Raw genomic sequence first — 24,374 nt, forward strand, 5'->3', positions numbered from 1 at the left:
CGTCACCGCCGCGTCACCCCCGCGCCTGCCTCGCCGCCGCCGCCGCCGCCCGCGCCGCAACGCCTGCCGAACCGCCCGCCCTTCCGCGGGGCTCGAGCCCCATTGGTGCTCGGCGCGCCGCCCCCTGGAGAGCGCCGCCACCTATTGGCTCTTTTCCGCAAGGGGGCGGGGCTTGGCTCTGCCGCCGCGGGGGCTCTTGGGCTTTGTAGTCCCGAGGCTCTACGGGACGCTGCTTCCCGGCAGCCTCGGTGCTCGCTTCCGGGAGCGGAGCCTCACCGGGCGGCAGGTGGGGGGCGGCGGGGCTGGGGCAGGGGGAGCTCGGCCCGGACTCGGCTCCTCACCGGGGGCTCCTCTGGCTGCGGCCGCCCGGAGTCTGGCCGGCCCTGCGGCAGCGGCCCGGGCTGCTTCCCCCGCCGGTGGGGGCAGGCCTGGGCCGCCCCGCGCGGGGCCTGGCCGGGGGGACCGGGGGCGGCGGGACCGGACCCTTTGCCGGGCGGTGGTGGTGGCGATTTTCAGAATAACTTGACTAATTTATATCTCTTTTCCTGCGTTCTGGTTCTCTCACCTGCTCAGGCAACGAGCTCGGGGCGCGGGACAGCCTGCTCGCTGCTCGGTGTCTGCGGGGAGCGCTGATCTCGGTAAGCAGGTGGGTGGTGGCGGGTGAGGAGTAGCAATCAGGCAGCCTCGGGGGGCTGCGGAGGGCTTCTGGTGAGTGCCGAGTTAATCGCTTTGTCCCAAAGCAAGAGCAGTCTGCAAACGTTCTCGGGGTGTTTGTCTAGCTTATCGCTAATGAGCAGATCTCTGCTGGTAATCCATCCTACCGCGCTTCTTTTGACTTATGCAAGGATTTCTGCAGTCTTTAGCCAAAATCTTCCATGCTACAACTTAACTCCATTGCATCTTGTCATAGCCACTGTAGCCCCAAGGAACAGGTTATTTCTGTCCTCTTTGCAGCAGCCATTCACGCACTTGAAGGCCATCACACATCTTCTCCAGGCTCCTTTTCTTTAGTCTGGACAACCCAATTTAGTCAATTTGCTCTTTTTAGTCTTTAGGGCTCTGATCACTTACACTCTTCTTCTCTGTATTTTGTTCAGCTGTTCTCTGTATTTTCTTAGGCGCGTTCACAGCTGATATCATGTTCCAGTTTAGTCTGGGGTGAAACTTTTGCCTTTTTTAAACTCTCAAGATGTAGGTAGAGCAGAGTCAGGGTGGTAGCGATGAGGTTGGGAGTCTTGAATATTCTGGAGTCAAGTGTTAAGTAAGTTAACCTTTCAGTTCTGTCAAAACTGCTCTGACAACTTGCTGAAGATGTGTTTGTAACTTGTAACTGACGTGGGGCAGGTTCTGGTGAAGGCTAAACATCTGGGTTTCATGGTAAATGTACCCAATTAAAAAGGAGGTCTGCAGAGAGATCAGCGAGCTCTGTTTTCATCTGAATATGCACGTACAAACTGTCATGGACTTTACCTCTTAACTGACTGCAAACATGCCTTTTTGCCTTCCAGTGGAAGCTTTAGTTTGTTGCGGTGAGAAACACTACTACTTTTCCTGCTTATGTTTCACCTATCCACTTGTATAGTTGTGTTTTGATTGTGAGGTGGTCAGGGTGTTTCTGGTCTTTCACTTGTGTTCAGCCCTGTGTGTTCCTGCACGAGGCCCCTGCATTGCCAGTGTAATAGAAATTGCTATTATCAGGTGGAACAGGTGATGCCTTGAGAAAGGAATCACACATTATCAACACATGCTGATTAGGTAGAATGGATGGTGCTTCTGTGGTCCTAGCAAGTTAAAGAGGGCAGAGGGGGAAGCAAGCTATGGGAGAAATCTCCAGTGGGGGAGAAAAGAGGTAGGAGTTAAAGTTGATTCCCTTATCTTGTAAGAAAAAGGGCTGGTGCTTGCGAGAAGAGGACTCCTCTTCTTGCATATTTATGCAAACATATTTATGTTTTCTAATGTTACATCTGAGGCAACATAAAGACCAACTGCTGCTGAAAAGCACATTCTCTCTCTCTCCTTCGTTGTTGCCAAGTGTGGCACTTGCGTGACCCCCAAATGAGGAATTAAACTGGCAAGAAGCTCTCAAGAAGGAGAGAATGCTTCTTGGTTAGCTCAGCTGCCCAACGTAGTACGTGGTGGGATCTGGCAAACCCCAGAAGTGCCGTATGGGAGGCAGTGAGACTAGAGGGATGGGTAAAGCACTTCCCATTGGGTTGACTCAGATGTAGCCTGAAACCGCAGCTGAAGACCACAGCTGATAGATGCAGCTGTGTGAAGAGCTTTTTATGAAGTACCAAATGAGAATGCTCTCCTGTGAGTAGTTAAAATGATTAATTTGCAATTGCTCCCCAAGGCTACGGATGGAAAATAAACCTTTCAGACAGTCCTGAAACTGTGCTAGCTTTGTAATTAAGTTACTGTCTGCAGAGCGGTGGGTACAGCCAGATAACAAATGGGCAGGTGCGTGGCTGTTCAGAGCGTTTCAGCAATTTCCAAGATTCACAGCAATAGGACTAGGCTGCTGCTGAAGTGCTGAAACAGTGGAAACAATCTCCTTATAACGTGATGACATGATGAAGTGTGCACCTCGTTCAGGTGATCTTAACTACTTTTGAGAGCAGTGGGCACTTGTCAGTATTAATGACCAAATTCTAGTTTAGGCAGGGCCATCCTGTGGTGCAAGACATGTTTCTGGTGCTTCTCCTGACACATCAATTCTTAATTCTCTCTGAATTATAAGACATGCAGACCAAGAATTACATCCTTTTGTATAGCACTAAGCATGCTATCAGCACTTAAATAGAAGTTTAATGTCTTCTCTTGATGAAGCTATCCAAAGGTGCCTTAGGCATGTTTTGATCAGAAGGGGAGGAAATAAAGCCGGTGCTTTTGAAGTCTTAAAATGAGATTTGAAAGATGTTCTTAGCATTATTGGCTTTTATTTTTCTAGTGTATTCAAATCCCAGAGTCTCCTGCAGCAAGAAAGAACTGCCAGCAGAAACTCCTTGGCAAGTCTTGTTGCTTCAGGCTACAGCAGGCTAAGAAGGCCATCAAAGTAAAGGTAGGAGTTTGAAACTCTGCCTCTGAGGTGACCTTGCCTCCAAGCCTTGGAGCTTCAGAGCTCCCCGGTGAGGCAGTACTCGGTGCAGGACAGAGATCAGCCAGCTCAGAGTTCCGCTTTGCTTTGGTTGCTCAGAGCGGGATGTCGGAGCTGAGTGATGAAGCCAGCGAGTCGGAGCTGCTGAGCCGCAGTCTCTCCATGTGGCATGGGGTCGGACAGATGATTTGTCGGGAAGAACTGGATGTTCCTCTGGACTTGCACACGGCCTCCTCCATCGGCCAGTATGAAGTGGTGCAGGAGTGTATCCAGCGGTAAGGAGGGGCTGGAGAGGGCACAGCTCTCTTGTACTTAGTGACTTAACTTTCTTTTTTTTCCTCTGGCTGCCGTACAGGTCTGCCTAACATTGCAAGAAGGGCACACCATGGAACTCCTGATGTGTTCTTAGGCACAAAGTTACAGGGGGCAATCCTGCTGGTTAAAAATGATCTCTTCGGTGATTTGGTGGATGTTGTTCCAGAGCTGGTAGGAATTCCCATGCAGGCTTCAGTGCTAGATTTTATTGTTTTGTTTTTTTTTTTCAGCATTCTTTCAATATGGTGGTGGTAGCAGAGACTGCTGGAATCTGCTGTGAGTCTGGAATCTCCAGGCCAGTAGTTCAGCTGATTTCTTTTCTGTTATTTAGTGGAGATCTAGATTTGAATAAGAGGAACTGTGGTGGCTGGACTCCACTGATGTATGCTTCCTATATTGGCCATGACACCATTGTGCACCTGCTGCTGGAAGCAGGAGTGAATGTGAACATCCCAACACCAGAAGGACAGACACCGCTCATGCTGGCCTCCAGCTGTGGAAATGAAAGTGTTGCTTACTTCCTCCTCCAGGTGTGTATCCTGTAATAAATAGGTAGAGCCACACTGCATGGTTTAAATGCGCAGAGTAGGATTCTCCATCAGTTGTGACCAAAGTTTGCAATTTGTTCTGTTGAGTCCAGCTTCCTGACAGGGATTTAAACTTTCTTGGTATCACACCACAGAGGGGCAGTGGCTAAGAGACCCAGCAGAGGGGATGCAGTAAAGAACATTCTCTGTTCTCTTGAAGCAAGGCGCAGAGCTGGAGATGAAAGATATTCATGGCTGGACTGCCTTATTTCACTGCACCAGTGCTGGACATCAGCAGATGGTCAAGTTCTTACTCGACAACGGGGCAAACGCCAACTGCAAGTAAGGAAGAATCTATCACTTCTCAAAAGATCTCTCATTTCAGATAGGAAAGCAACAGTTGATGTATGAATGCACTCAAACACAGACAGGAAGAAGATGCCTGCTTTTGTCTTCACTTCCTAAAGCACAGGATAGTATTAGCTATTAGCTAGTACAAGGACAGGTGACTTGCAAACAGAACAGTGGAGGCTGCCCATGTTGCTATCGTTTATTTAAACAAGTGCAAGAGAAATTAGATTTACTATTGGCTTAATTATGGGATAAACTCCAAAAGAAAACAGGTGCAACCGTTCCTGAACTCAAGTTTGGTTTCTAGTTTTTGGAGTGTGCAGCGAATTCCTGTGATTTAGGAACCACCTGTATGTTTGTGTATTGAATTGCCTAGGGACAGCAAGAGGTTCTCGGCTTTGCTAGTTCCTGAAAAACAGATTTTGGCAATGAAAGGCAGATAGGCAGCTGGAGGAGCAGCATGTTGCTGTGCAGAGTCACACTTTCTGCATCTGTATTATTGAGATAGGCTGGAATGCAGTGTGTATATATATAGCCAATATACTGTATAGTTTGTGATCAGCTAAGGGTGGAGGCTGGAAGTGTCCTATTATGATATGGCAAGGAATGCAGCGCATGTTTGATTATTCTAATCCATGTGTGTTTGTTCCCTTTCTAGGGAGCCTGTGTATGGATATACACCTCTGATGGAAGCAGCTGCTTCTGGCCATGAGATAATTGTTCAATACCTTCTCAATCATGTAAGTGTCTGGACAGTTCTCTGTAAAGCTCAAAATCTGTGGTTTGAGCCTTCAGAGAGGGAGAACCACAAGACTAATGCCATAACAGTTCTAAGTGTTGTTTAATCACTGACAGTCACTCTGATCTAAAGTAATGAATTCCAAGGGCTGTTCTAAAAATAGCTGTTTTCTGAAGGCTAGTACTCAGTGCACTGCTAGTCTTGCACAAAGAGGAGAAAGTCTGATGTGACTGTGAATATTGGCTGAATTAGGAAGCAGCTAATGCAGTAATCTGCATTGAGTTTACAGGCTTGCGTGCTTGGACTGCTGGGCATCTTAAGTCTCTGTCCTAAAGCTTATCAAGAGACATGAATGCCAATGTTAAACAGTTTTTAATATCCCACTCAGCTGGTCCAGCTTACTTCCAGAAGGAGGCAGCAATGCAAAACATTTCAGATAAAACTAAGTAGCTCCCAGTGGCAATGCACAAGAGCCATATGCCTCCTTGGCATTTGGGGACTGGGGAGACCAGGTAGAAAGGCAACAAGGAATTCGTAGTGCAGCTTGAACTATCAAAGGTGAGCCTGTATTTCTGATGGGCTTGGAGAAATGAAGACAATTCTTTAGCTTCCTTGAAGATATTTTTTTATGTAATACATATCTGCTATGAACACTCCAAATGCCTGTTTTTCTGTAGGGAGTGAAAGCAGATGTCAGAGATAACACTGGAGCCACGGCACGGACACTAGCTATGAAGTATGGACATACGAAGATTGTGGGGTTGATAGACTTGCATGCAGCCCCCGTGCCCAAGGTCTTCTGCAGGGGTCCAGGTAAACAGGTTTTAGTTCCTTCATCTTAAGGTAGAACATGAAGATAGGTGCTTGATGTCTTGTAAGTATGGAATTACATATATGGGGTAATATTAGCTGGTCTGTCTTGGAAATTTCAGTATTTTTTTAGGATGTAAGAGGCACAGATCCAACACTTTTTTCTTGCCTGCTGGCCCTTTTCTGACCTAGTTAAACTTTCACCCTCTCTTTTAACACTTCCTTTTTTCTTTTCATTGCTTTTATAGGACCAGTAATAAATAAGTAGGTACATGAATTATCATGCTGCTAACAGTCTTTGTTTCGACTACAGGAAAATATGAAGAGCTGAGTTCTTCAGATGAGTCGTGTTCTGCTCCCCAGAGACAGAGACCTGTTCGTAGGACCAAGGGTCCCAGCATCCATGATGGGCCCCAGGCTTTGGCTAAGATAACAGCAGTTGGAATCGGGGGAAAGAAGCAGTCTCGCTATGGTGAGAATAGTTTGAAGCCTAATTGCGAGTCCTTCATGGTCTCAGGTGCTTTACAGCTATTTCTGTGCCAACAATTCTCTTTTCATTTGGGTTTTTCTATGCATGGCTTACACAGAAAGGAAAACAGTGAACTAACTCCATCATACAAGGCTATAGAGCTTCTGGTTTAAAACCAAAGTCTATTGAATGCACTTGTGAGAGCCGGATATCGAGTGGAAAATTATCTGTAGAACAAACACTGCTCTTACTTCAATTACTGTTCCCCCTCACTCTTGAAAACAGTCCAGCTTCTCTTTTGAGGTGGGCTCAAAGGCTTGAGAGCCCTTCTCGGTTGATGACAAAAAAGGACGAGGTCACACAATCCAGGAAATAACTGATAATGAAAGTAAATTTGCTACACCTGGACCTGTCAGCTTTGTTTTCCTTGATGCTTGAAGTACCACTTCAAAAAAAAAAAAAGTTTAAGGCCTTTGTAGAAGGCTAGGACAAAGATCATGGTAGTTCAGACATTGACCACTGGATGCAGTGGTATGAACTTGCCTTCTCATGCATGTGTCGTAGCTATAGGTATTCCTCAGGCTGATTACCTAGTTTTCTGAAATAGCCAATATGGGCTTAAAAGCATATTCAAAACTTGGTTCATTCTCTTAGCACAGATGCGTGCTACACCATGGGCAGTGACTGTATCAGCACAATAATCAGCTTCTGAAATGATAGTGAGATGTTAACGCAGATGCGGAAGGGTTAGTTTTACATTGTGCTTGGCTGGGGGGGTGAAGCACAGTTGGCACTTTGCTGTCTTAAGCAGATGTTTTTTCACTTAGCGTGAGTGTGGAGATGAGAGGAAATGCTTGAAAGCTGCTCCATAAGTAAGGTACAGCTCTGCTATAAGGCTGTTTCCTCTGACTTTTCATCAATGCCACCATCTAAATAAAGTCCAGCTAGTTGTTTGTGTGAGGGAAACTGTAGGCATACGCACTTTCTCCCCTGTGCTTTTTAAAATGGATTCTGCTAGTTGAAGTGACAGTCTCTTGGTTATTTTGAAATCCCTGAATGAATGCTCTTTCTGCTGGAACCTCCCTGGTAACTTGAATCCTAATTACTCTGTTCCTTCTCCCTTTTTCGTGCGCACAGAGCAGGTCCCTCCTCAGGGCTATGTTACCTTCAATGATGATGGCAGCTGTGAAGCAGATGATATCCGGAACCGGGATGTTACCTCTCCAATTAATGAGCAGGATGTGGAGAGCAGCAGCAGCAGGGGTAAATCACTGCCTTGGAGAAAGAATCTACTTGCAAAGCTCACCTGGGTGTGGGACTGGCCCCTTGGCTTCCGTGTTCACTTTCCAATCTCCTTAGCTGTTAGGCAGCTGTGGTCACTGGATCTTCACCTCTGACCTGAGTCTGTGGCATCGTAATATTGTACCACTGGCCAGAACCAGGTTGTGCTTGAGCCTCCAAGCAGAGAGTGAGATGCCCCAGTGGGCAGGGAGAGGAAAGACCATTCTGAATGCTGCCTTCACCTCTGTCTGTAGTAGTAGGACTGACCTTGAGAAAGCCCAGAACCTGGAGGGGCAAAAGGGAGGCATTCTGGAGCAAGTAAGATACTCCCTTGGTAAAAGAGGTCCAGCAAATTGCCATTAATACGCTGAGGGCTGAAGTATCTCCCTTCTGAGGAAAGGCTGAGAGGGCCAAGGTGGTTTAGTGTAAAGGAGAGAAGGCTCTGTGGGGATGGCAGTGTGTACAAATATCTGAATGGAGGGTGTGAAGAAGACGGAGCCAGGCTCTTCTCAGTGGCGTCCAGTGACAGAACGAGAGGTGGCAGGCACAAACTGAAATGGAGGAGATTGCCTCTGAACGTAAAGAAACAGTTTTTACTGTGAAGGTGATTGAACACTGGAACAGGATGCCTAGATGGGTGGAGACTCCCTTCTTGGAGATGTTGCCGTTACATGATTCTAGGTGACTAGCTTGAGCATGGTTTGGGACACGATACCCTCCAGAGGTCCCTATGAACCTTGACCGTTCTATGATCCTGTGAAGCAGCACAAGGAAAGCATCTCTGGGCAGTTCTTAAACTAATGGAGGGTAATGTGGCACTGTGCTGGCCCTGCTCAAAGAGAGATTTTCCCTGGATTTCAGTAATGGGAGTGAGGGCTTATTGTAGGTAATAATTCACTTGTCCACCCTGTCACCAAGAGCCTCACAGAAACACACAAACACACACTTGGCCTTCCTGCTCTCTGAGATACTAAGCAGACTAGGAGAAGGACTAGTGCGTGGGATCAGACTTGTGACATGTCTGTCTCAGAACTGCCTTGTAATCATGAGCATTACAAGTGAGTGAGAAACCCAGAACAAGACTTCCTTTATGCCTTCCAGGAGACTTCCCTGATTGTTTTGTGGCAAAAACAGTCTTGAGTGTAATGAAGCTCAACCTCGAGATTTTTTTTCCTGTTCCTTTCCAGAGGATAATGTTTTCTTCACCAACAACTTAGCAACCATCAGGAGCAGCAGCAGCAGTAGTGAATGCCTGACCAAAGCCCTGGGGGTCAGCAGTGAAGGCTCCTTGGAAAGTAATGAGGTGAGGTTGTCCTTTTTCCTTTCTCTGCCTTCCGTTTGGCCTGTGCTGTTACCCTTCCACAGCCTGCTATGATTCTACCTCCACAGAAGGCTGCACTACCAGGCTGGGTGGGAAAAGGTACACGAAGGCACGCGAAACCAAGTTTCTGTATTTGAAGATTACACATTGGCTTGTTTGGTCTCTGGCTAGTAGCCAGCTATCAGAGTATTCACTCAAGTAGATTTTTTGATGTTGAGTCAATGGTTTTTAAGCTCTTTCTGTTGCTTCCGAACTCTTTCTTGAGCACCATCTATCTAGCAATCCGTAAAGGACATCACTTGCTAGATAGAGCTGGGTCGGTCCTTTAGCGTGGTGAGATAACAGGCAGTATAGTAAGATTTAGAGAAGCACAGTGATGCTATATTGTCACCCTGAAATACAGAAAAGGGAAGAGGTGGTTCAAGTCACAGCTTGCGCTTCAGAGCCAGCTCTGGGCTGGTACGTAGAAGGGTTGTGAACACAGATCCTGTTTCTTGAGGTGCTTCTCGCAAATAGGAACTCAGTGCGTTGTGTTGGTCTGGGGAGGATTTGGTGCTGCTCTCTGCTCCTGCATGCTACTTCATAGGCTGGAATTGCAAGAGCCTGTTAATTCCAGGCCAGTCTAGAGCAGTGCTGTAACAAGGTGCCATCCTGACAGTGATTTGACTCAGCCATTTCTAAAAATGTTTTTAGTCGTCATTGCTTGTATTTGTAGACCATTGTCTGGATTTAGAGCTTTAGGCTTGGAGCCTGCGCTTGTTAGACATAGTGATCCTGGCACCTTTGCATGACTGTCCTTGACCTTTACATTCCCTGTTGCGTTCTTTCTTTTCTCAGGATTCTGACCACACAAACAGTCCTCCAAGTCGGAAACAAGCCAAAAGCTTTAAGGTCAAGAACCGCTACAGCAACAGTGATAACCAGTGGACCCACTGCCCAGGGAAAGCTGGAGGCTCTAGCCAGCACCTCATGCTTCCAGAGCCCCCTGCCTATACAGGACCCCAGGTAACTGAGGACAGAAAGCTATCTTTGAAGTGATGCAGACCACATCACTGTACCAAGCCTGGGAGGTTTCTTTGAAATTGTTCAAGCTGCTTTCTTGGCCTTCTCAGATAAAAGGAAAGCTTCATCAAAAAGTCATCAAAATGTCTTTGATACCCACCCCCTGCCCAAATATAAATACTTGTGAAAGAGCAATTCCTTGTACAAAGAACTGCTGGTTTAGGTGTTGATGTTGCTTGGAGGGATATTACAGATCCTTCAGGGCTGTGGTGGGGACTAGGGCAAATGGTGGGGGGTTAGCTGTCTCTTCTGCAGTTGTTACAAGAGGTAGTAGCTGCAGTGCACAGGCCAGGACAAGTCATGACTTGCTGGAACCCAGGAAGGCATAACAGTAACAAGAGGAAGCAGATCTTTATGGTGAAGAAGAGAGGTGATGCTTTTGTTTGTGAGAGCGTAACTAGTTTTTGTTTGGGCTGCAGGACCTGGCAACGTTCCTTGAGCAGATTGGGTGCCTGAAGTACCTGCAAGTGTTTGAGGAGCAAGATGTTGACCTCAGGATCTTCCTGACCCTCACAGAGAGTGACCTGAAGGAAATAGGCATCACGTGAGTATCTGTCAGGTAGTTCTTATCTCTTCCCTTAAAACTACAAATGCAACCTGGTAAAGAAAGCTTAGCTGGTGAGTGCTTCTCTGTTTTGGTAGTCTCCTGCACAACTTTGATATCCCTTAGTTCCTGGCCACAACAAGCTTTTGTTGTGGACGGTGCCTTTGGAGGAACCAGGAGGTTGCAAAGGTCCTGCAGGCGTCCTGTTGGGCACGGACAATGCAATGTTTGCTCCCTGACAGTTTGGTGTTCTCCCACCAGCCTGTTTGGACCCAAGAGGAAGATGACTTCTGCTATTGCCCGATGGCACAGCAATGCCCGGCCGCCCAGTGATGCCCTGGAGCTGGCCTATGCAGATCGGCTGGAGGCTGAGATGCAGGAACTGGCCATTCAGCTGCACAAGGTAAGAAGTCTGCCAGGAGCTGCTCAGTGGCTTATTGTGGTCTAATGAGTGACCGGTAGCGTGTTTCTATGTTCTGCCTCTAATGGACTGGGGTAAAGAAACAGGCATAACTTCCAGAGTACACACTAGGTGTTGAGTAGATCAGTTAACCCCATAAATACAAATTTTCCCCTCTGCATTCACCTGAGAACTAAAATGAGAGGGTGAGGGGAACTGACTACCTGCCTTTTTTGGTAGTGTCACTTCACATGAAGTTGTGCAGCCATCTGCAGACGGGCTTCTAGTGATTTAGGAAGTTAGGTCTTCTGAATATCTTTGGTAAAGGAGAGCAAGAGGAAATTGTAACTTTGGGGCTGGTCTTGGTGTGGATAGAATCTCTGTTCAGCGTATAAATCTCGGGCAGTTTCATTTCTGCTGGTTTTGGCATGTTTCTGCAGGGACCGTCTGGCTGCCAAACTCATTAAAACAGCAGGGATATGTCAGAGCAGGGATGTGTGAGAGTGATGTACAGTACTTGGAGTGATGTACAGTACTTGCAGTGTAGTCATCTGCGCTCTGTTCTGCTGTAGAGGTGTGAAGAGGTGGAGGTGATGAAGGGCCAGGTGTGCCAGGAGCAGAAGCTGCGTGCGGTGGCCGAGAGCTGTTTGATGGAGCGGGATGAGACCTGGAATGCCATCCAGTGCCAGCTCAGAGAGGCTCAGGCCATCACCAAGGATGCTGGGGTCTTACTGGATCGGATCAAGTAAGTTCTTCCCAGCAAATGTCACTGAAGCTAATGGGGAAAATGGGGATTTGGGCTATGCAGAGATCAGAGGTCGTGCTGTCACTCTTACAGGTGATACATAGGGTAAGGCAGGACAGCTCATGAGGCATCTGAACTCATTCTGGATCCTCTGTGGCTTTCTCTAGTGGAAGGTCATGGCCATGTGAGCAGATACGAAGCCTTGATTAGATGCATGAGCTATAAATGGGCTGTCTTTTTCAGTACCGAGTGCTCCTATTCCAACTCAAAGATGAAGGGACTCAGCTCCTTTTGGAACCAAAAGCCTTATACGAGACCCAAGTACTAGGGGGCATGTGGCTTGGTGACTGCGTGAATGCAGGAAAGAGTTTCTAACTTCCAAAGAGTATCAAAGGACTTCCAGTGTCCAACCCTGGCTAGTGAAAAATACTTTTTTTAGCAGCTCTGATGCCTAACAGAGAAAAGCCTGCCCTGTTCATGCCCACCACTGCCTCTGAGTTCCGTCTTCCCCTACCTGCTGTTATGTCCTTTGCTGCCTTTGTGGTACTCTTCTCCGTGCCCCAGCTGAGCCCCTGTTCTATTACGGGCCCTGATCTGTCGGTTGATAGGACTGACGTGTCCTTGAAGATGACAGTGGTCCTACTGCTACAGTTTCTAGCCTAACAGGGGAGAAGGCTCAGCTCACATCCAAGCCAGGGATTGGCTTCCAAAGGAGAGCAGAGTGATATTCCCAGAGCACTCTTCCCACTGAGGAGCTGAGGCTGCAGTGTTTGAACTGATAGCATGATGATGTTAACCAGAGAACTCTGTGTGCCCCTGATGACTGTCCTGAGGTAGCTTCATTTGCCCATTAGAAACATTGGACTGGGGTTGATTCTCATATAAACCAGATGCAGCCCCTGGCTTAGGCTTTCTCCTGCTCACCCCACCCCCTCCTTCTCTTCTCCCCCCGCAGCTCCTCTGTGGACAGGGGCAGAGATTGCTGTGGAGATGGGGCACAGTGGAGAGCGCCCTGAGCTTTGTCTGGGGCACGTCTTCCTCTTCCTGGGAAGGAACAAGGAGCAGTTTGTAACCCAGGGCGTTAGATGTGGTCCCTCGGCATCCCAAGCAGGTACTTGCAGGATGTAGGAGGGCACAGACCGGCATGCTGTTCCAGAAACCTCCCTGTGCATTTCTGACAGGCTTTGTCTTGTTTGGCAGATCCTGTCAAGCAGAGCTGTCCTCCCGGCTAACCCAAGAGCAGGCAGCTGGCAGAGCGCTGGACACAAAGGTGCAGCTGGGAACCGGTGAGAGTTGAGTAGTATGTCTGGGGAAGGAAGAGCTGATCGAACTAAAGAAACGGGAGCAGGGGGTGGGCAAACAGTCGGAGACCCTAGAGCAGGCCATGTGCTTGCCTTTCACTGCTGAGAGGGAGAGGCTAGGTGTGATTTGGAATGCTAGGTGAGCAGGTAAATGCTTACACTTAGTATAAAAAGTCTTGCTTGGGGAAAGCATCTAAAGTGTCCAAGGTGTTTGGGCTTTCACTGCAGCAGAGTTTCTCTGAAGCTCTTGATCCTTAGCAAGTCAGAAGTCCTGGGGTCTGGCAGGTGTTTCTGGCTAAAAACATAGAGCTGTAGCACAGGCACTCAGTGGCAGTCGTGCTTAAAGATCCTGTGGCTTCCCCTTCCTGCACCGCAGTGTGGGCCCCTCAGGTGTGTTACTGCACTGGGCACTAGAGCAAGGTCTGAATCGGAACCAGTGGTGGCTCAGTGACCCAGTCTGGTGGATGTACTGCTCATGTAGTGGGGCAAACGGCTGTACGAGGCTGGGTAGGGCTGGCTCTCCAGCTCCTAATCACAAGGAGCTAGCAAATGGTCATGCTGCCCTACATGATGTGCTCTTCACTGCTTGTGTTTTAAAAGTGACGTAATCAGAGATGATGATTTCAGTCTGCTACACTTAATCTTTGAGATCTGTCTTACTGTGTGACCAAGCCAGTATTTCTGAGGGGGGGGATCACAAGTGGTATAATTGGTGGGGAAAAAACTCAGTTTCTGCCGTGGGCAGTTCCAGTTCCCTTCACATGTGACTCAGAACCCCCAACTGGAAGCACTTTGGGTGTAGACACCTCACAGCAACACCAAGCCCTTCTCTCTGTTCTGTTGCAGAGCATGCAGATTGACAAATGTGTGGTTTCTTTCTTGCAGTGCGGGAAGGATGGCCACCTTCCTTGAAGTCTCTGAGCTTGCCTGAGCTGTCAGCTGTCCTAGAGAAGTGTGTGGGAGAAATGGGTAAGGTGGGGGAGGACGCTGGCCATGTGAAGTGACTGTTGTGCTGGAGGGGAGGCATGGCGGGGCGTGTTTTTGATGGTTTGGCAGTGGTATGGGTTGGAGGGAGCTAACAATCCCCCCCTCATTGAGGGAAGTCTCCCAACTATGGAGCTGTTGCTGGCGTTTTCTTGCACTTACTCTCACTGCAGACGTTGGGCTCTGCCTTAGCCTCTGCTGACAGGTCCAGCCTGAGAGAAGGGGATCCATAGCCCCCTGTGTCTTCCTTGCTGCTGTCCTCTCCTGCTGCTCAGTGATCAGAGCTGCATGTGAAGGGGTTCCCAAAGCGTGTGCCCTGCAGACAGGAACTTGTCCCAGCAACAGGCACGGTTTTGTTCCATGGGCCCTGCAAGTTGCAAGGAAGAAGATGGCATAGAGGCAGGATAATGGTGGCTGAATGCAGTCTGCAGCCTGCTCTTTCCCGCTCGCTGGCCTGTTGCTGACAATGATTTTTCCTTTTGGTTTGTCCTCAGGTAAAGCTCTGCAGACTGTGACTCAAAACCTCCAAAGGCTCCAGGCCCCAGGGCAGGGCGGGCAGAGCTGGCTAGAGCCATAACAAAGCAGGATGGTGAGTGGGAACTAATAACAGCTAGAAGGGGCTGTGGAATTGAGGGAGCATCACTCCTTGCAGCAAGTAACAGCCATCCGTAGCTTGTGCCCAGTGTTTGCTCGTAGCATCCACCCTGAGGATTACTCCGGTCCTTATGTGCCCTTTGCCTGGCTTTCTGTTTGGAAAAATCTCTTTGTGCCCCCCAGAAGGGTAACTGTCCTGTTTTTCCTGGTGGCTGCAGGAATACTGACGTCGGGTGACTGTTCCACCCGGAAGCTGAGTGTGCCTGGGAGAGTGAGCGTGAGCACTGTGCTGGCAGCACCGCAGCTCTGCTGAGGGCTGGCCGACGTGTGGAAGAAGGTCTCGGCCATCAGAGAACGTGCCTGGGAGAATGAGGGACAGCAGAGGACAAGGACTCAGCAGCTGTATGGGCCTGACTGTTGTCTAGGCTCCCAGGAACGTGTTGTCCGTACTGGAAGGTTAAGTTAAGAGGACAAGCACTGAGCCCGAAGGGTTTATCTGCCTTAAACTCCCTGTAGCCTTTGTCATTCAGGGCTGCGTGGTGTTAGAAAGCTGACAGCTACCTACAGCAATCAGTTATCCTTTTCAGAATCCCCTCCTGAAGGCCTCCAACACACATGGATTGGTAGTTGCCCAGGAGCTGACACAGAAAATGTATCTGAGGCAATAAGGAGAGCAGGCTTGTTGTGGATGAGTAAAGTGAGCAGAGGTGGTGGTGTTCTGCAGTGAGCCTCCAGAGAAGCTCACGCAGCCCTAGTCTGTAGCTGGAATGACTTCCCTACTGCTGTCTCAGATCTGTACTTCAAAACCTCTCCTAGCCAGCCTGCCTTGGTTCAATTCAGATTCTTGCCCCCCTCTGGGGTCACTTTTGATCATGTTTTTCACTCCCAAATAACTGTTTTTTGTGGTAAATGCTTTGTGGCAGAGACTCCAGTGGTCAGGTTTGTCGGTGCCAAGATCCCAACACTGACAGTGGTTGCAAGGCAGATGTGCCCCTGGAAGGACATGAGAGAGAAGGAAAAGCTCAAGACTGTTTGGTCTCCTTTGCCTCTGGCAAGCAACAGAGTGCCAAGGCGGGCAGAACAAGAACAGAGGAATAGATCTGTCCCCACGTGGGAGGTGGATTTAAAAATAAAAATAAAATCATATCCCAGTTGCAGATGTAGCTGCCGTGCAAAGCTTTAGTCCCCAGCTTTGCCTGCCTTTGGTTTCCAGGCTTCAGTGCTAGGAAATAAGGCTGCTGAGGCATTCTTGTGTTGGCACGGTGGGTGTTTTCAAAGGGCAACCGCATGGCGCAGGAAGAGGCCCCCTCCCAAGGGGACTGCCCAGTCTCTTGGAGCTGGGCAAACAGCCACAGGGGCTCTGGTGACAGTTACATCGTATAAAATGGCTTCCAGCACTGTGCAGCAGCTCTGTTCCTGCGTACTGCTGAGTCCAAGGCGGGTGGGAGGTGGGGAGGGAATATCTGTGGTCTGACCGATGGCCTTAATGAGTCTGGAGAAGTCCCCTTCTCTTTGCTGAGAAGCGGAAGAAACCCTGTTCCTTCTGATTATTTTTTAACCTTAATCACAAATGCTGAAACGCAAAAAAAAATACCAGCTCCATCCTTAGCTAGTTATCCCCTTCTGATCAACTGCCCAGGACTATTTAGGCTTGAAAATGAGTCTGTGTTTGGTGAAGGTGACATCCAGTTGGGCTGTCCCAGTGAATTGTCCCTGCGCTTCTGGGGGCAGTCCTGGGGCACTGAGGCAGGTGTACACCACTTGGCACACCTGCACTGCCGCAGCCTGTGCGCACTTGACAGCATGCTCAGCTGGGGAACGTCGCCTTCTATTCATGTTTTAACTCTTGAAATGAAAAAGCTGCTGTTGTGCCCCTTGTTTGGGGAATGACATGGGTGTATGCAGGTGTCAAGTGCTGCAGGCAGTAGGACGAGGCTGCAGGAGCTCTCATGCTGAAGCACTGTTGTTGTGGCAGAGGCAGCTATTCTGAGGCAGCATCCCTGAAAGCTGCTCAGAGTATTGAGGATGTGCTAGGAGAGGGATTTGGGGCCTTGTCCTTCGTTCCCCCCTACGGAACAGGGGTAGGCTGGAGACTCGCAGTGTAGGTGTGAAAAAAGCCCAACAGAAAAGGTTCTCTGGGAGCCCAGATGTAAAGGCTCAGAAGGGTGCTAGAGCGTCCCAAGGGGGACGCCAGGGAAGGGGCTTTATAGAACTGTGTTCCCTTGAGGAAGCAATCCCTTGAATGTGTGACTTGAAACAGTATTCAGTGCTGGAAGGGTGGCTGTGCAGGCAGCAGGGAGTCTGGTGCTACCCGAAGTCAAGCTGTCCAAATTAAATAGCATTTGTTGACTTGGCTAAAACAATAAAAACTGAAAACCTGTTTCTGGTGTCTGGTGTGTGGGCTTCTCGGGAGGGAGCTGGTGTAGAATTGTGAGTAACCTGACCGATTTATTTCAGGACCATCAGGAATACGTAGTGTTTCCAGCTTTCTCCCCCAGGTGGCTGCAGGGCTCTGGGGCTGCCTTGGCCATGGCTTCCCAGTCCCTGCCTGGCCCCTGTTGGAGGTGATGTTGTTGGTGTTGATGTGAGGTGATGATGTTGGTGTTGCTGGGTAGGTGGTGTGGGAACTCATGTAGTCAGCAGTACCGGAGCTGTGGAGGAGGAGGAGTGTGCACAGGTAAGTGTGAGCTTCTTTACTTCCTAGCTGGGAACTGCCACTTTTACACCCAAAAGGTCCTAGCTGCTTGAGAAAGGTGGCGATCTCTGCAGTAGCTCAGAAATGAGTTTAGGCCTTGTTGAGTTGCGTGCTGGGGTTTTCTTAAGACGAAATGCTGATCTTGGGCCCAGCTCTGGTCTGAGACGTGTGAGCTGTGGCAGTGTGACTGCGCTCTGCCAAACCCTCAGCCAAGCTCTGATCTGTCACTAGAGACAGGTGGGCAAGAGGAGCTACCGTTCAGCAGCTGTAACATAAACCTGTCTGGTCAGAAGTAAAGCTGCTGTGCTGAAACTCAAACAAAGCTGACCTGGGGGCTGAACTGGTGGGAGTGGAGCAGAGAAGGCTCACACCGGCATCCCTGTGGTCCCTGTATCCTGCATCAGCCTGCCTGTGGGGCAGGGTGCGGCCGGGGCTGGTCCCATACCTGGTTCTGAAGCTGCTGGGAGAGAGCTGGCGCCAGCTTCCCTGCTTCCCTTTCGTGCTGTCTTTTTCAAGGTCCATGGTGCTAAGAACTGCTACTTGTCTCTTCTCAGCTTCATCTTGCACGCAGCAGCACTTGGGAGAAGAGTACAGGGAACCCAGGGGCCACTGTTTGGGGGGGCAACTAGCTGATCTCAGGAGGAGGGCTAGCTCTTCCCCAGGCAGTGTGTCACTGTGCAGGCCCGGCAGCAGCTCCTGGGGCCATCCCCTGCTGGGACTGGCAGCACCCCGCGAAGGGCGAAGAGTCCAGGCTGCAACCCAGCTCCTGGCCGGGAGAAACTACCTGCTCCCTGGTTCTGCCTGTGACTCGGCTCTCCTGGTACCAGAGCTGGCATGGGATTGTGGTAGCTGTTTGTATTATTTATCACCACGTTGACTTATTTTGCTGTTTTTGTCCTTGTGCACCCTGTAATGTAATCCCAGGGTGGGGAACACGGTGCTATCTTGAGCCAGGGCCTCTTGGTGCCTGTTTAGTAACCTACAGTGAGGAGTGTGTGCACGTAAGTGCACATCAGTGCTCTTACATATACAGCTGCCTTTACCTTGGTCCCTGAGAGCCATTTCCCTCCCTCAGAGCAGACACGTGGCATGCTCTGCTTGCTGAAAAATAAACATTTATTTACATCTGAAAAGAGTCAATGTGCAAAATGGTCTCACAGGGGTTACAGCTGTCCAGCAAACCTCCTGCTTGGCCCTCCAGCTTCACATGCCACTGGGGCTGAGCTCTGTCCTTCCTGTGCTCAAGGCAGCTCTCCTCGAGCCACTGTGTTTGCAAGAGGCTCAGCCCAGGAGCCCAGGGGCTGTGCGAGCCCCTTGCCCTGAGCTGGAGCACCACCTGTGTCCACTTGCATGCAGCAGGGAGTGAGAGCTGCTTTCTCCCTCCTGATGGAGCGGCCGTTGCAAGGCAAAGCGTTGTGCAGCAGGAGTCAGGGACTGTCTGTCCTGCTGCTGAAGGCAAGAGCAAGGGGGCTGGGGTGGCGCTGGCGGCCGCTGCTGTGCTCAGCCCTCACGGCAGCACCAGGACCAGTCCTGGACACGGAGCTCTCGGCTGCAGCCTGGTGCACGTGGCTGGGCTCTGCTGGGCTTCCAAGGCGAGGTGCGGAGATGCTGCTGGAGGCTCTTCTGTGGTTTGGGTGCTCTGGGGTGGGGGTCCCCATCCCAGCGGGGGTGCCGAGCTGGGCCACGGCAGCAGAGACTGGGCTCCCAACAGGCTACTTGGCGGCGAGGGAGTACAGCAAGTGCTTGGCCCCCTCCTGGAAAGCAAAGCTTTTCACAGGCAGCTGCTGCATAGCCAGGCCCCAAAATGCCCAGCCTTTTGCCAGCCTTCTCTTCCCGAGCCCGCAGCCTTTCCTGTGCAGGGCTTTACAGCGCTCACTGCGGAGGAGGAGGTGGCTGGGCCTGGGGGGGCCGGGGCTCAGCTCCCCCCCCTGCTGCGGGCAGGCCGGGGTCCGAGTCCTTCGCTCTCCCCTGCAGTGGTTTTCCCCGGCCCCACCAGAGAAGCAGCGCTGCCCTTCCTATGGGGCAGGATAAACGCAAGTCCAAGTGCTCAAGCGCTGCGCTAAGCTGCGTGTGTGCCGCTCAGCTGGCGCCGGGGGGCTCCGGAGGGGGCTCTGCCATGGGAGGAGGTTGCAGAGAGGAGGAAAGGGGGCGGCTGGAGAGCAGCGAGGAGGGAGGCAGATGCCGATGCCATGGTCTGTGGTGCGCGGTGAGGAGGTGAAGAGCTTTGCAGGATGACCCCAGGACAGGTGTCTCGGGGTGGCGGCGAGGGCCCTCGCTTAGGCAAGGAGGGGATGCCCTGGATTGGGGCAGCGCCAGCCCTGGAGGGCCCGGCATCCATCCTGCTCCCAGCAGGAGCCTGCATCCTGCTTCAGCTGGGCCTCTCCTGCGGCCAGCATCATCTGGTGGTGCCAGCAGAGGTAGGTGATGGCGTGGGGTCAGGGAGGGGCAGGCTCAGCTCCTCGCGCCGCTCGCCCGCTCTGCACAAGCACGAGGGGCTGGCGGTGTCTGAGCAGCGCCCAGGGCCCTGCCTCTGCCCGGGGACCCTCACTGCGTGCAGCAGAGCGCCGGGTGGTCGAGCTTCCAGAGCTGCCACTTCTTCTTCATCTCGGACTTCACCTGGCAGGGGCGGCAGGCTTAGGGTTCGGCTTTTTGTGCCCTCCCCAGACCGAGCGATGCGAGAGGCAGATTCGCAAAGCCTGGGGCTGGCACGACCCAAGCCCAGCTCCCAGCACCCGCCCCAATAAAGCCAAGGTTAAAGCAAGGTTAAGGGGTTTTACTGGCTTCTGTGGGGCAGCAGCCAGCGCCACAGCATTAAACTGGTGCTCTGGGGCCAGCAGGGCTGGCTGGTGGCAGAGGCAGGGCTCGGGAGGGCAGGGTACGTACCTCCTTGTTGGCAAAGCAATACAGCACAGCCACCAGGAAGCCCTGTGGAGAGAGCACGGACCTGAGTCCCACGTCAGGGTGTGGGACTGGCTCTGCCTCACCTCTCTGTGCTTTTGGGGCCACCCCAGAGCATCCCCAACACACGTGCGCATCAACTCCTCAGCCACCATCACACACTCGACAGGGCTTGGGCAGGAGGCTGGCGTCCCCGTCCCCCAGCCCGTGCAGCACAGGGGCAGCCAGCTGGAGGAGGGGGCCCTAATTCTCACCCCGTGGTGCGAGGACGCGCCGTGCTCTCGCCTCACCTGGAAGGAGTTGAGGAAGAGGGTGAAGAACACCTTGACGTAGCGCAGGATGCCCGTGGTTTGCTCATCGGTGGCAAAGATGAAGACAACTTCGTGGATCCCGAAGAGGGGGATGAGCGTCAGCGTGGCTTTGGCCAGCCTGAAAAGAGCACAAGGGGGGCAGGGCCCTTTTGTGAGCAGGGACGAGCTCCCATTTAACCTGAGTGGTCATTTAATGAGGCACGGGATGGGGGAGCTGGCAAGGGCGGCCCCGCTCACCGCAGCTTGTAGTCGGCGTAGCCCTTCTGGTTGGCGCGCAGCTTGGCCAGGATCACCTTGAGGATCCGCATGAAGATCAGCAGGTTGATCTGGGGGGGTGACAGTTGGGGGGAAGGGGGGCACCCATGGACCAGTCCCGCCCCGGGGCCAGCCCTCCCTCCCACCGTCCCCAAACCCCAGCCGGGAGCCGGCTCCAGCCCCCGGGAACGGCTCTGGGGGTCGCTGGGGCCCCCCTACCAGGGAGGCGAGCAGGATGGGGATGCGGATGATCCACCAGTAAGCCATGTTCTCGTTCAGCGCCCAGCACCTGCCCGGGAAGACACAGAGAGCATCCCGGTCATGACGTGCTGGGGGTGCAGGATGAGGCCGTGCCCAGCCCTCTACGCAGCCACTCACTCCGCGTTCTCCTTCAGGTACTTGGCAGCCATCCAGGGCACCACGAACACCACGGGAGTCCCTGCAAGTCACACAGCAAACCCTGTAAAACCAAGCACCCGCCTGAGCTGAGAAAGCGCCCCCAGGCTGGGGACGCCGTGGGGTGGCACCTTGGCCCAGGGCCCGTCCCCCCCATCACCAGGCGCCCGGGTGGCCCCTACCCCAGCCCAGGTACAGGTAGAGCCTGTAGTAATTCTTCTCGGAGAAGACGGCACCGATCAGCAGTTTGTAGAGGTAGACGGCTTCCACCAGGAACCAGTAGTGGTTGGCCAGGATGCAGTACTGCATCAGCACCTGCGCCGCACGGCAGCCCAGCGCCGCCTGCCAGAGGACACCTGCCATGGGGCTGAGAGCTCGCCCACGGGGTGCACAAGTGCACCAAGAGCTCGCCCACAGGGTGCACGGGTGCTCCAAGAGCTTGCCCATGGGGTGCACGAGTGCCCTAAGAACCTGCTTACTGGCTGCATGGGCACCCCGTGAGCCCAACCACCAGGCGTATGTGCACCCTGTGAGCTCACCCACTGGGTACTTGAGCACCCTACGAGCTCACCCACCGGCCACATGGGTTGCGTGGGCACCGGCACCCAGCTGCATGCCCTCCCCAGGGTCAGTTTCCCCCCGGGCTCAGTGTCACCCCCCCCAGCCGCGCTTGCCTCATGGCTCAGCAGGGCCTGCCAGTCGGCCACCTGCACCACCTCCATGCCCCAGCGCCTCTCCAGCAGCGCGTCCTTCACCATCACCGAGGTCGCCCGTAGCCCGAAGGAGGCAAAGAGGTTGGCGTGGATGTAGTTCCTGGTGCAGTGGAGCTTCCTGGTGAGAGCGAGGGGGTCGGGGGACACCCCTTGGCCGTGGCTGGCAGCCACGAGCAAGGGGCCATGTGTGGCAGGGGCCGTGGCCCTGCTGGGGCTGACCCCCGGTGCATGGCAGGACCGCAGCCCCCAGCCTGTCCTACCTGAAGACGGTGAGCACAAGCAGGGCAGAGACAAGGGTCAGCAGTGACAGCGAGTACCCCACGGTGTAGAGCACTTTGAAGCTCACCATCAGCCTGCGGGCACCCTCCTGCACACAAGCACCACTCCACTGAGCCCAGCTGAGCAGCACCCGCCGCGCACCCTGGGGTGCCCCTGCCCCGGCCAGGGCTCCCACCTCCTCCATGGTGGACTCCATCTCCTCCTCGCACTGCGAGTAGTCCCGCCAGGGCTGGCTGCCGTTCACCGTCACCCACTGCCCATCCACACCGCACCTGCGGCTCACCAGCCCGTGTTTCACTGCGGGCACAAAGCAGCAGAGGCTTCCTTCGGGCTGCCGGGGGCCCCAAACCCCCACCCCATGATGGAACCATGGCTCTCTGCAGGGGCACCGGGGCATACAGCCATGGCTCACACCCACAAGGCTGCCTCTGCTCTGCCCTCCCCATGCCACGCGCGTCCCAAGGCTGTGGGACCCCGCTCACCCCCAAGCCCCCAGACCTGCTGTGGGCCAGCACCAGATCCCGCTTCCCCACGGGGTCCGGGATGGCCGAAGCTCATCGTCACCTTTCTCAAACCAGGGCAGGTAGAAGGGGCAGGAGACGTTGACGGCGGTGCCGGGGCTCCCGTCAGGCCAGCAGGCGTACATGTCGAATGTGCGGTTGCAGAAGAGCCCTTCCGTCGGCAGCGCCACGCCGGGGAGAAGACGATGGTCGGACACAGGCGGCACGGCCAAGCCTGGTCCCGCTGTCCCCACACCTCAGCCCCCCGGTACCCCAGCCCTTGGGTACCCCCCACGGAGACACCCGGTCCTGGCTCAGCAGCCCTCTGCGGGTGACCGGTGTCACCAGGAGGCTAAATCCCAGCCCTGGATGTCACCCAGCCCCGCGCCCCGCGCACAGCTGGGTACCTGCCGGGTACGGCTCGCTCGCCATCCTCCTCAGGCACTCGTCTCGGTACCGCATCCACTCCTCGAAGGTCCTCTCCAGCACCTTGGCCCCACTGTGCTGCAAGCCCAGAGCCCGGTTTGGAGCTGCCAGCCCCGCACGCTGGGGGCACGGAGCCCACAGGGGCCTGAAGCAACCCCTCGGCACGCGCCGGCCCCGCAGCCCCGGCTTGCACCTTACCGGCACGGAGGAGAAGAGGCACATCCAGGCGAGGTGGACGAGGCTCCGCCGGTACGCGGGTGCCATCACGTCCCTCACGGCTGTCCCCGCCAGCCCGCGGCACCCCGGTCCTGGGCGAGAGGCGGCTGCTGAGGGCGGCACGGCCGAGGGCTGCGCTCCCCGGGGCAGAACCGGGCTGCGAGCGCACCAGTGGCTGGGGTGGGAGCAAAAGCCACTTGGGGTAACCAAGCGCCAGCCTGGTGCCACCGGGCTGGGAGCTGGCGGGGGGCGAAGGCACGGCCCGGGGGGTGCCGGCATCCCAGCGAGGGTGGCACCGGGCTGCCACAGCCCTGGGAAAGGGTCAGGGCTGGAGCCCCCCCGGGGCTCCCCCTTGCAAAGGGGCGCTCCCCGCGTCCCCCGGCCCAGCCTCGCCCGGGGGCTCCCGGAGCCCCCCGCACGGCCCCCGGGCCCCCCGCCCCGCTCCCCCAGGGCCGTGCCCACGGGGGGTGGGGGGGTCCCCCGCCCCGCAGCCCCTCACCGCCCCCCCAGCCCCTCGCCCCCCCCGCCCCGTGCCGCCCCCAGCCCCGTACCGGCTCCGCGACGTGAGCGCGGCGGCGAACGAGCGGCGTCTGCGGCTCGGGCGCCTCCCGCCAGCGCCGTGCCCCGACGGGGGGGGCGGAGGCGGCGCCGCCTCCCGGGGCTCGGGGCCGCCCCGCGGAGCTCCCGGCCCGGCCCGGCCCCCCCCCGGGCCACGGGGGGCCGGGGGCGTGCGGCGGCCCCGCGCGGGGGCCCCCTTTGGGGCGCTGTCGGGGGGGCCCTGAGCCCCACGTAGGGGCGTGTAGGGGGGGGTGCGGACCCCGCTGGTGCCCCCCGGAGCCCCCCCGTGCAGCCCAGGGGAGGTTACGGGGCGCCCTGCGCTCGAGGGGGGGTTTGGAAGCGCGGCGGGGCGGCCGGGCTGCGCCCCGAAACGCAGCTGGCTGCCCCCCGCCGGAAAACCTCGCTGCTGGGGCTGGCAGAGGCGATGCGCTACGGGGGGGGCCCACCACCATCCCTCCCCGGCTGTTTCGGGGGGAGCCGTGCCCTCGGGACGCCTTTCCCAGCGCGAGGTGGCACCGGGCCTTTCCCGGGGCTTCCCTGCCCCGTGCTTTTTGCTTTTTGCTCATTGCTTCGGTGAGCCCGGGCAG

General features: G+C 54.0%; 2 protein-coding genes across 11 annotated transcripts; one reads left to right on the forward strand and one right to left on the reverse strand.

The window, feature by feature from the left end:
• The first annotated feature begins 62 nt into the window (after positions 1 to 62).
• Positions 63 to 16,920, forward strand: ANKS3 (ankyrin repeat and sterile alpha motif domain containing 3). 5 transcript variants are annotated; one of them, XM_080556375.1, is made up of 19 exons: positions 65 to 286; positions 574 to 638; positions 2,951 to 3,061; positions 3,197 to 3,372; positions 3,744 to 3,942; positions 4,160 to 4,281; positions 4,949 to 5,030; positions 5,707 to 5,842; positions 6,153 to 6,311; positions 7,446 to 7,571; positions 8,777 to 8,892; positions 9,748 to 9,915; positions 10,392 to 10,516; positions 10,778 to 10,919; positions 11,489 to 11,661; positions 12,862 to 12,947; positions 13,848 to 13,931; positions 14,441 to 14,535; positions 14,759 to 16,920. In XM_080556375.1, exons 4-18 carry the CDS (start codon positions 3,203 to 3,205, stop codon positions 14,521 to 14,523), a joined length of 1,971 nt encoding a protein of 656 aa, XP_080412501.1. In that variant the 5' UTR covers positions 65 to 286; positions 574 to 638; positions 2,951 to 3,061; positions 3,197 to 3,202; the 3' UTR covers positions 14,524 to 14,535; positions 14,759 to 16,920. The 5 variants fall into 5 exon arrangements, 4 of the variants coding, with proteins under 4 accessions (XP_080412501.1, XP_080412502.1, XP_080412503.1 ...); XM_080556376.1 differs by having other exon boundaries at positions 228 to 286; positions 574 to 646; XR_013939620.1 differs by lacking the exons at positions 13,848 to 13,931; positions 14,441 to 14,535; positions 14,759 to 16,920 and adding an exon at positions 12,617 to 12,772 and having other exon boundaries at positions 63 to 286.
• A 128-nt stretch (positions 16,921 to 17,048) lies between these two features.
• On the reverse strand, positions 17,049 to 23,946 carry LOC308178182 (glucagon receptor-like). Of its 6 annotated transcripts, none has more exons than XM_080556383.1 (14): positions 23,781 to 23,946; positions 23,212 to 23,404; positions 22,995 to 23,091; positions 22,652 to 22,759; positions 22,263 to 22,384; positions 22,069 to 22,175; positions 21,770 to 21,926; positions 21,278 to 21,437; positions 21,078 to 21,138; positions 20,919 to 20,988; positions 20,682 to 20,770; positions 20,424 to 20,562; positions 20,119 to 20,160; positions 17,049 to 19,851 (listed from the first exon to the last, which is right to left on the reverse strand). In XM_080556383.1, the coding sequence occupies exons 2-14, from the start codon at positions 23,275 to 23,277 to the stop codon at positions 19,780 to 19,782; spliced, it is 1,290 nt and encodes a 429-aa protein (XP_080412509.1). In that variant the 5' UTR covers positions 23,278 to 23,404; positions 23,781 to 23,946; the 3' UTR covers positions 17,049 to 19,779. The 6 variants fall into 6 exon arrangements, 4 of the variants coding, with proteins under 4 accessions (XP_080412509.1, XP_080412510.1, XP_080412508.1 ...); XM_080556384.1 differs by having other exon boundaries at positions 23,212 to 23,321; positions 23,781 to 23,874; XM_080556382.1 differs by lacking the exon at positions 23,781 to 23,946 and having other exon boundaries at positions 20,682 to 20,737; positions 23,212 to 23,674.
• Positions 23,947 to 24,374: the final 428 nt, after the last annotated feature.

Source organism: Anser brachyrhynchus (genome assembly GCF_964034855.1).
Source record: "Anser brachyrhynchus genome assembly, chromosome: 15".
Classification (NCBI taxonomy): domain Eukaryota; kingdom Metazoa; phylum Chordata; class Aves; order Anseriformes; family Anatidae; genus Anser; species Anser brachyrhynchus.

Coding starts and splice junctions, on each gene's coding strand:
- ANKS3 (XM_080556375.1), top strand. CDS start 3,203: ATGTCGGAGCTGAGTGATGAAGCCAGCGAGTCGGAGCTGCTGAGCCGC. Junction 10,517..10,777: donor CTGAAGGAAATAGGCATCAC/GTGAGTATCTGT, acceptor TTCTCCCACCAG/CCTGTTTGGACCCAAGAGGA. Junction 11,662..12,861: donor GTCTTACTGGATCGGATCAA/GTAAGTTCTTCC, acceptor CTTGTTTGGCAG/ATCCTGTCAAGCAGAGCTGT.
- LOC308178182 (XM_080556381.1), bottom strand. CDS start 23,508: ATGCCGGCACCCCCCGGGCCGTGCCTTCGCCCCCCGCCAGCTCCCAGC. Junction 22,385..22,651: donor CCTGCCCTGGTTTGAGAAAG/GTGACGATGAGC, acceptor TTGTGCCCGCAG/TGAAACACGGGCTGGTGAGC. Junction 21,927..22,068: donor CTTGTGCTCACCGTCTTCAG/GTAGGACAGGCT, acceptor CGCTCTCACCAG/GAAGCTCCACTGCACCAGGA.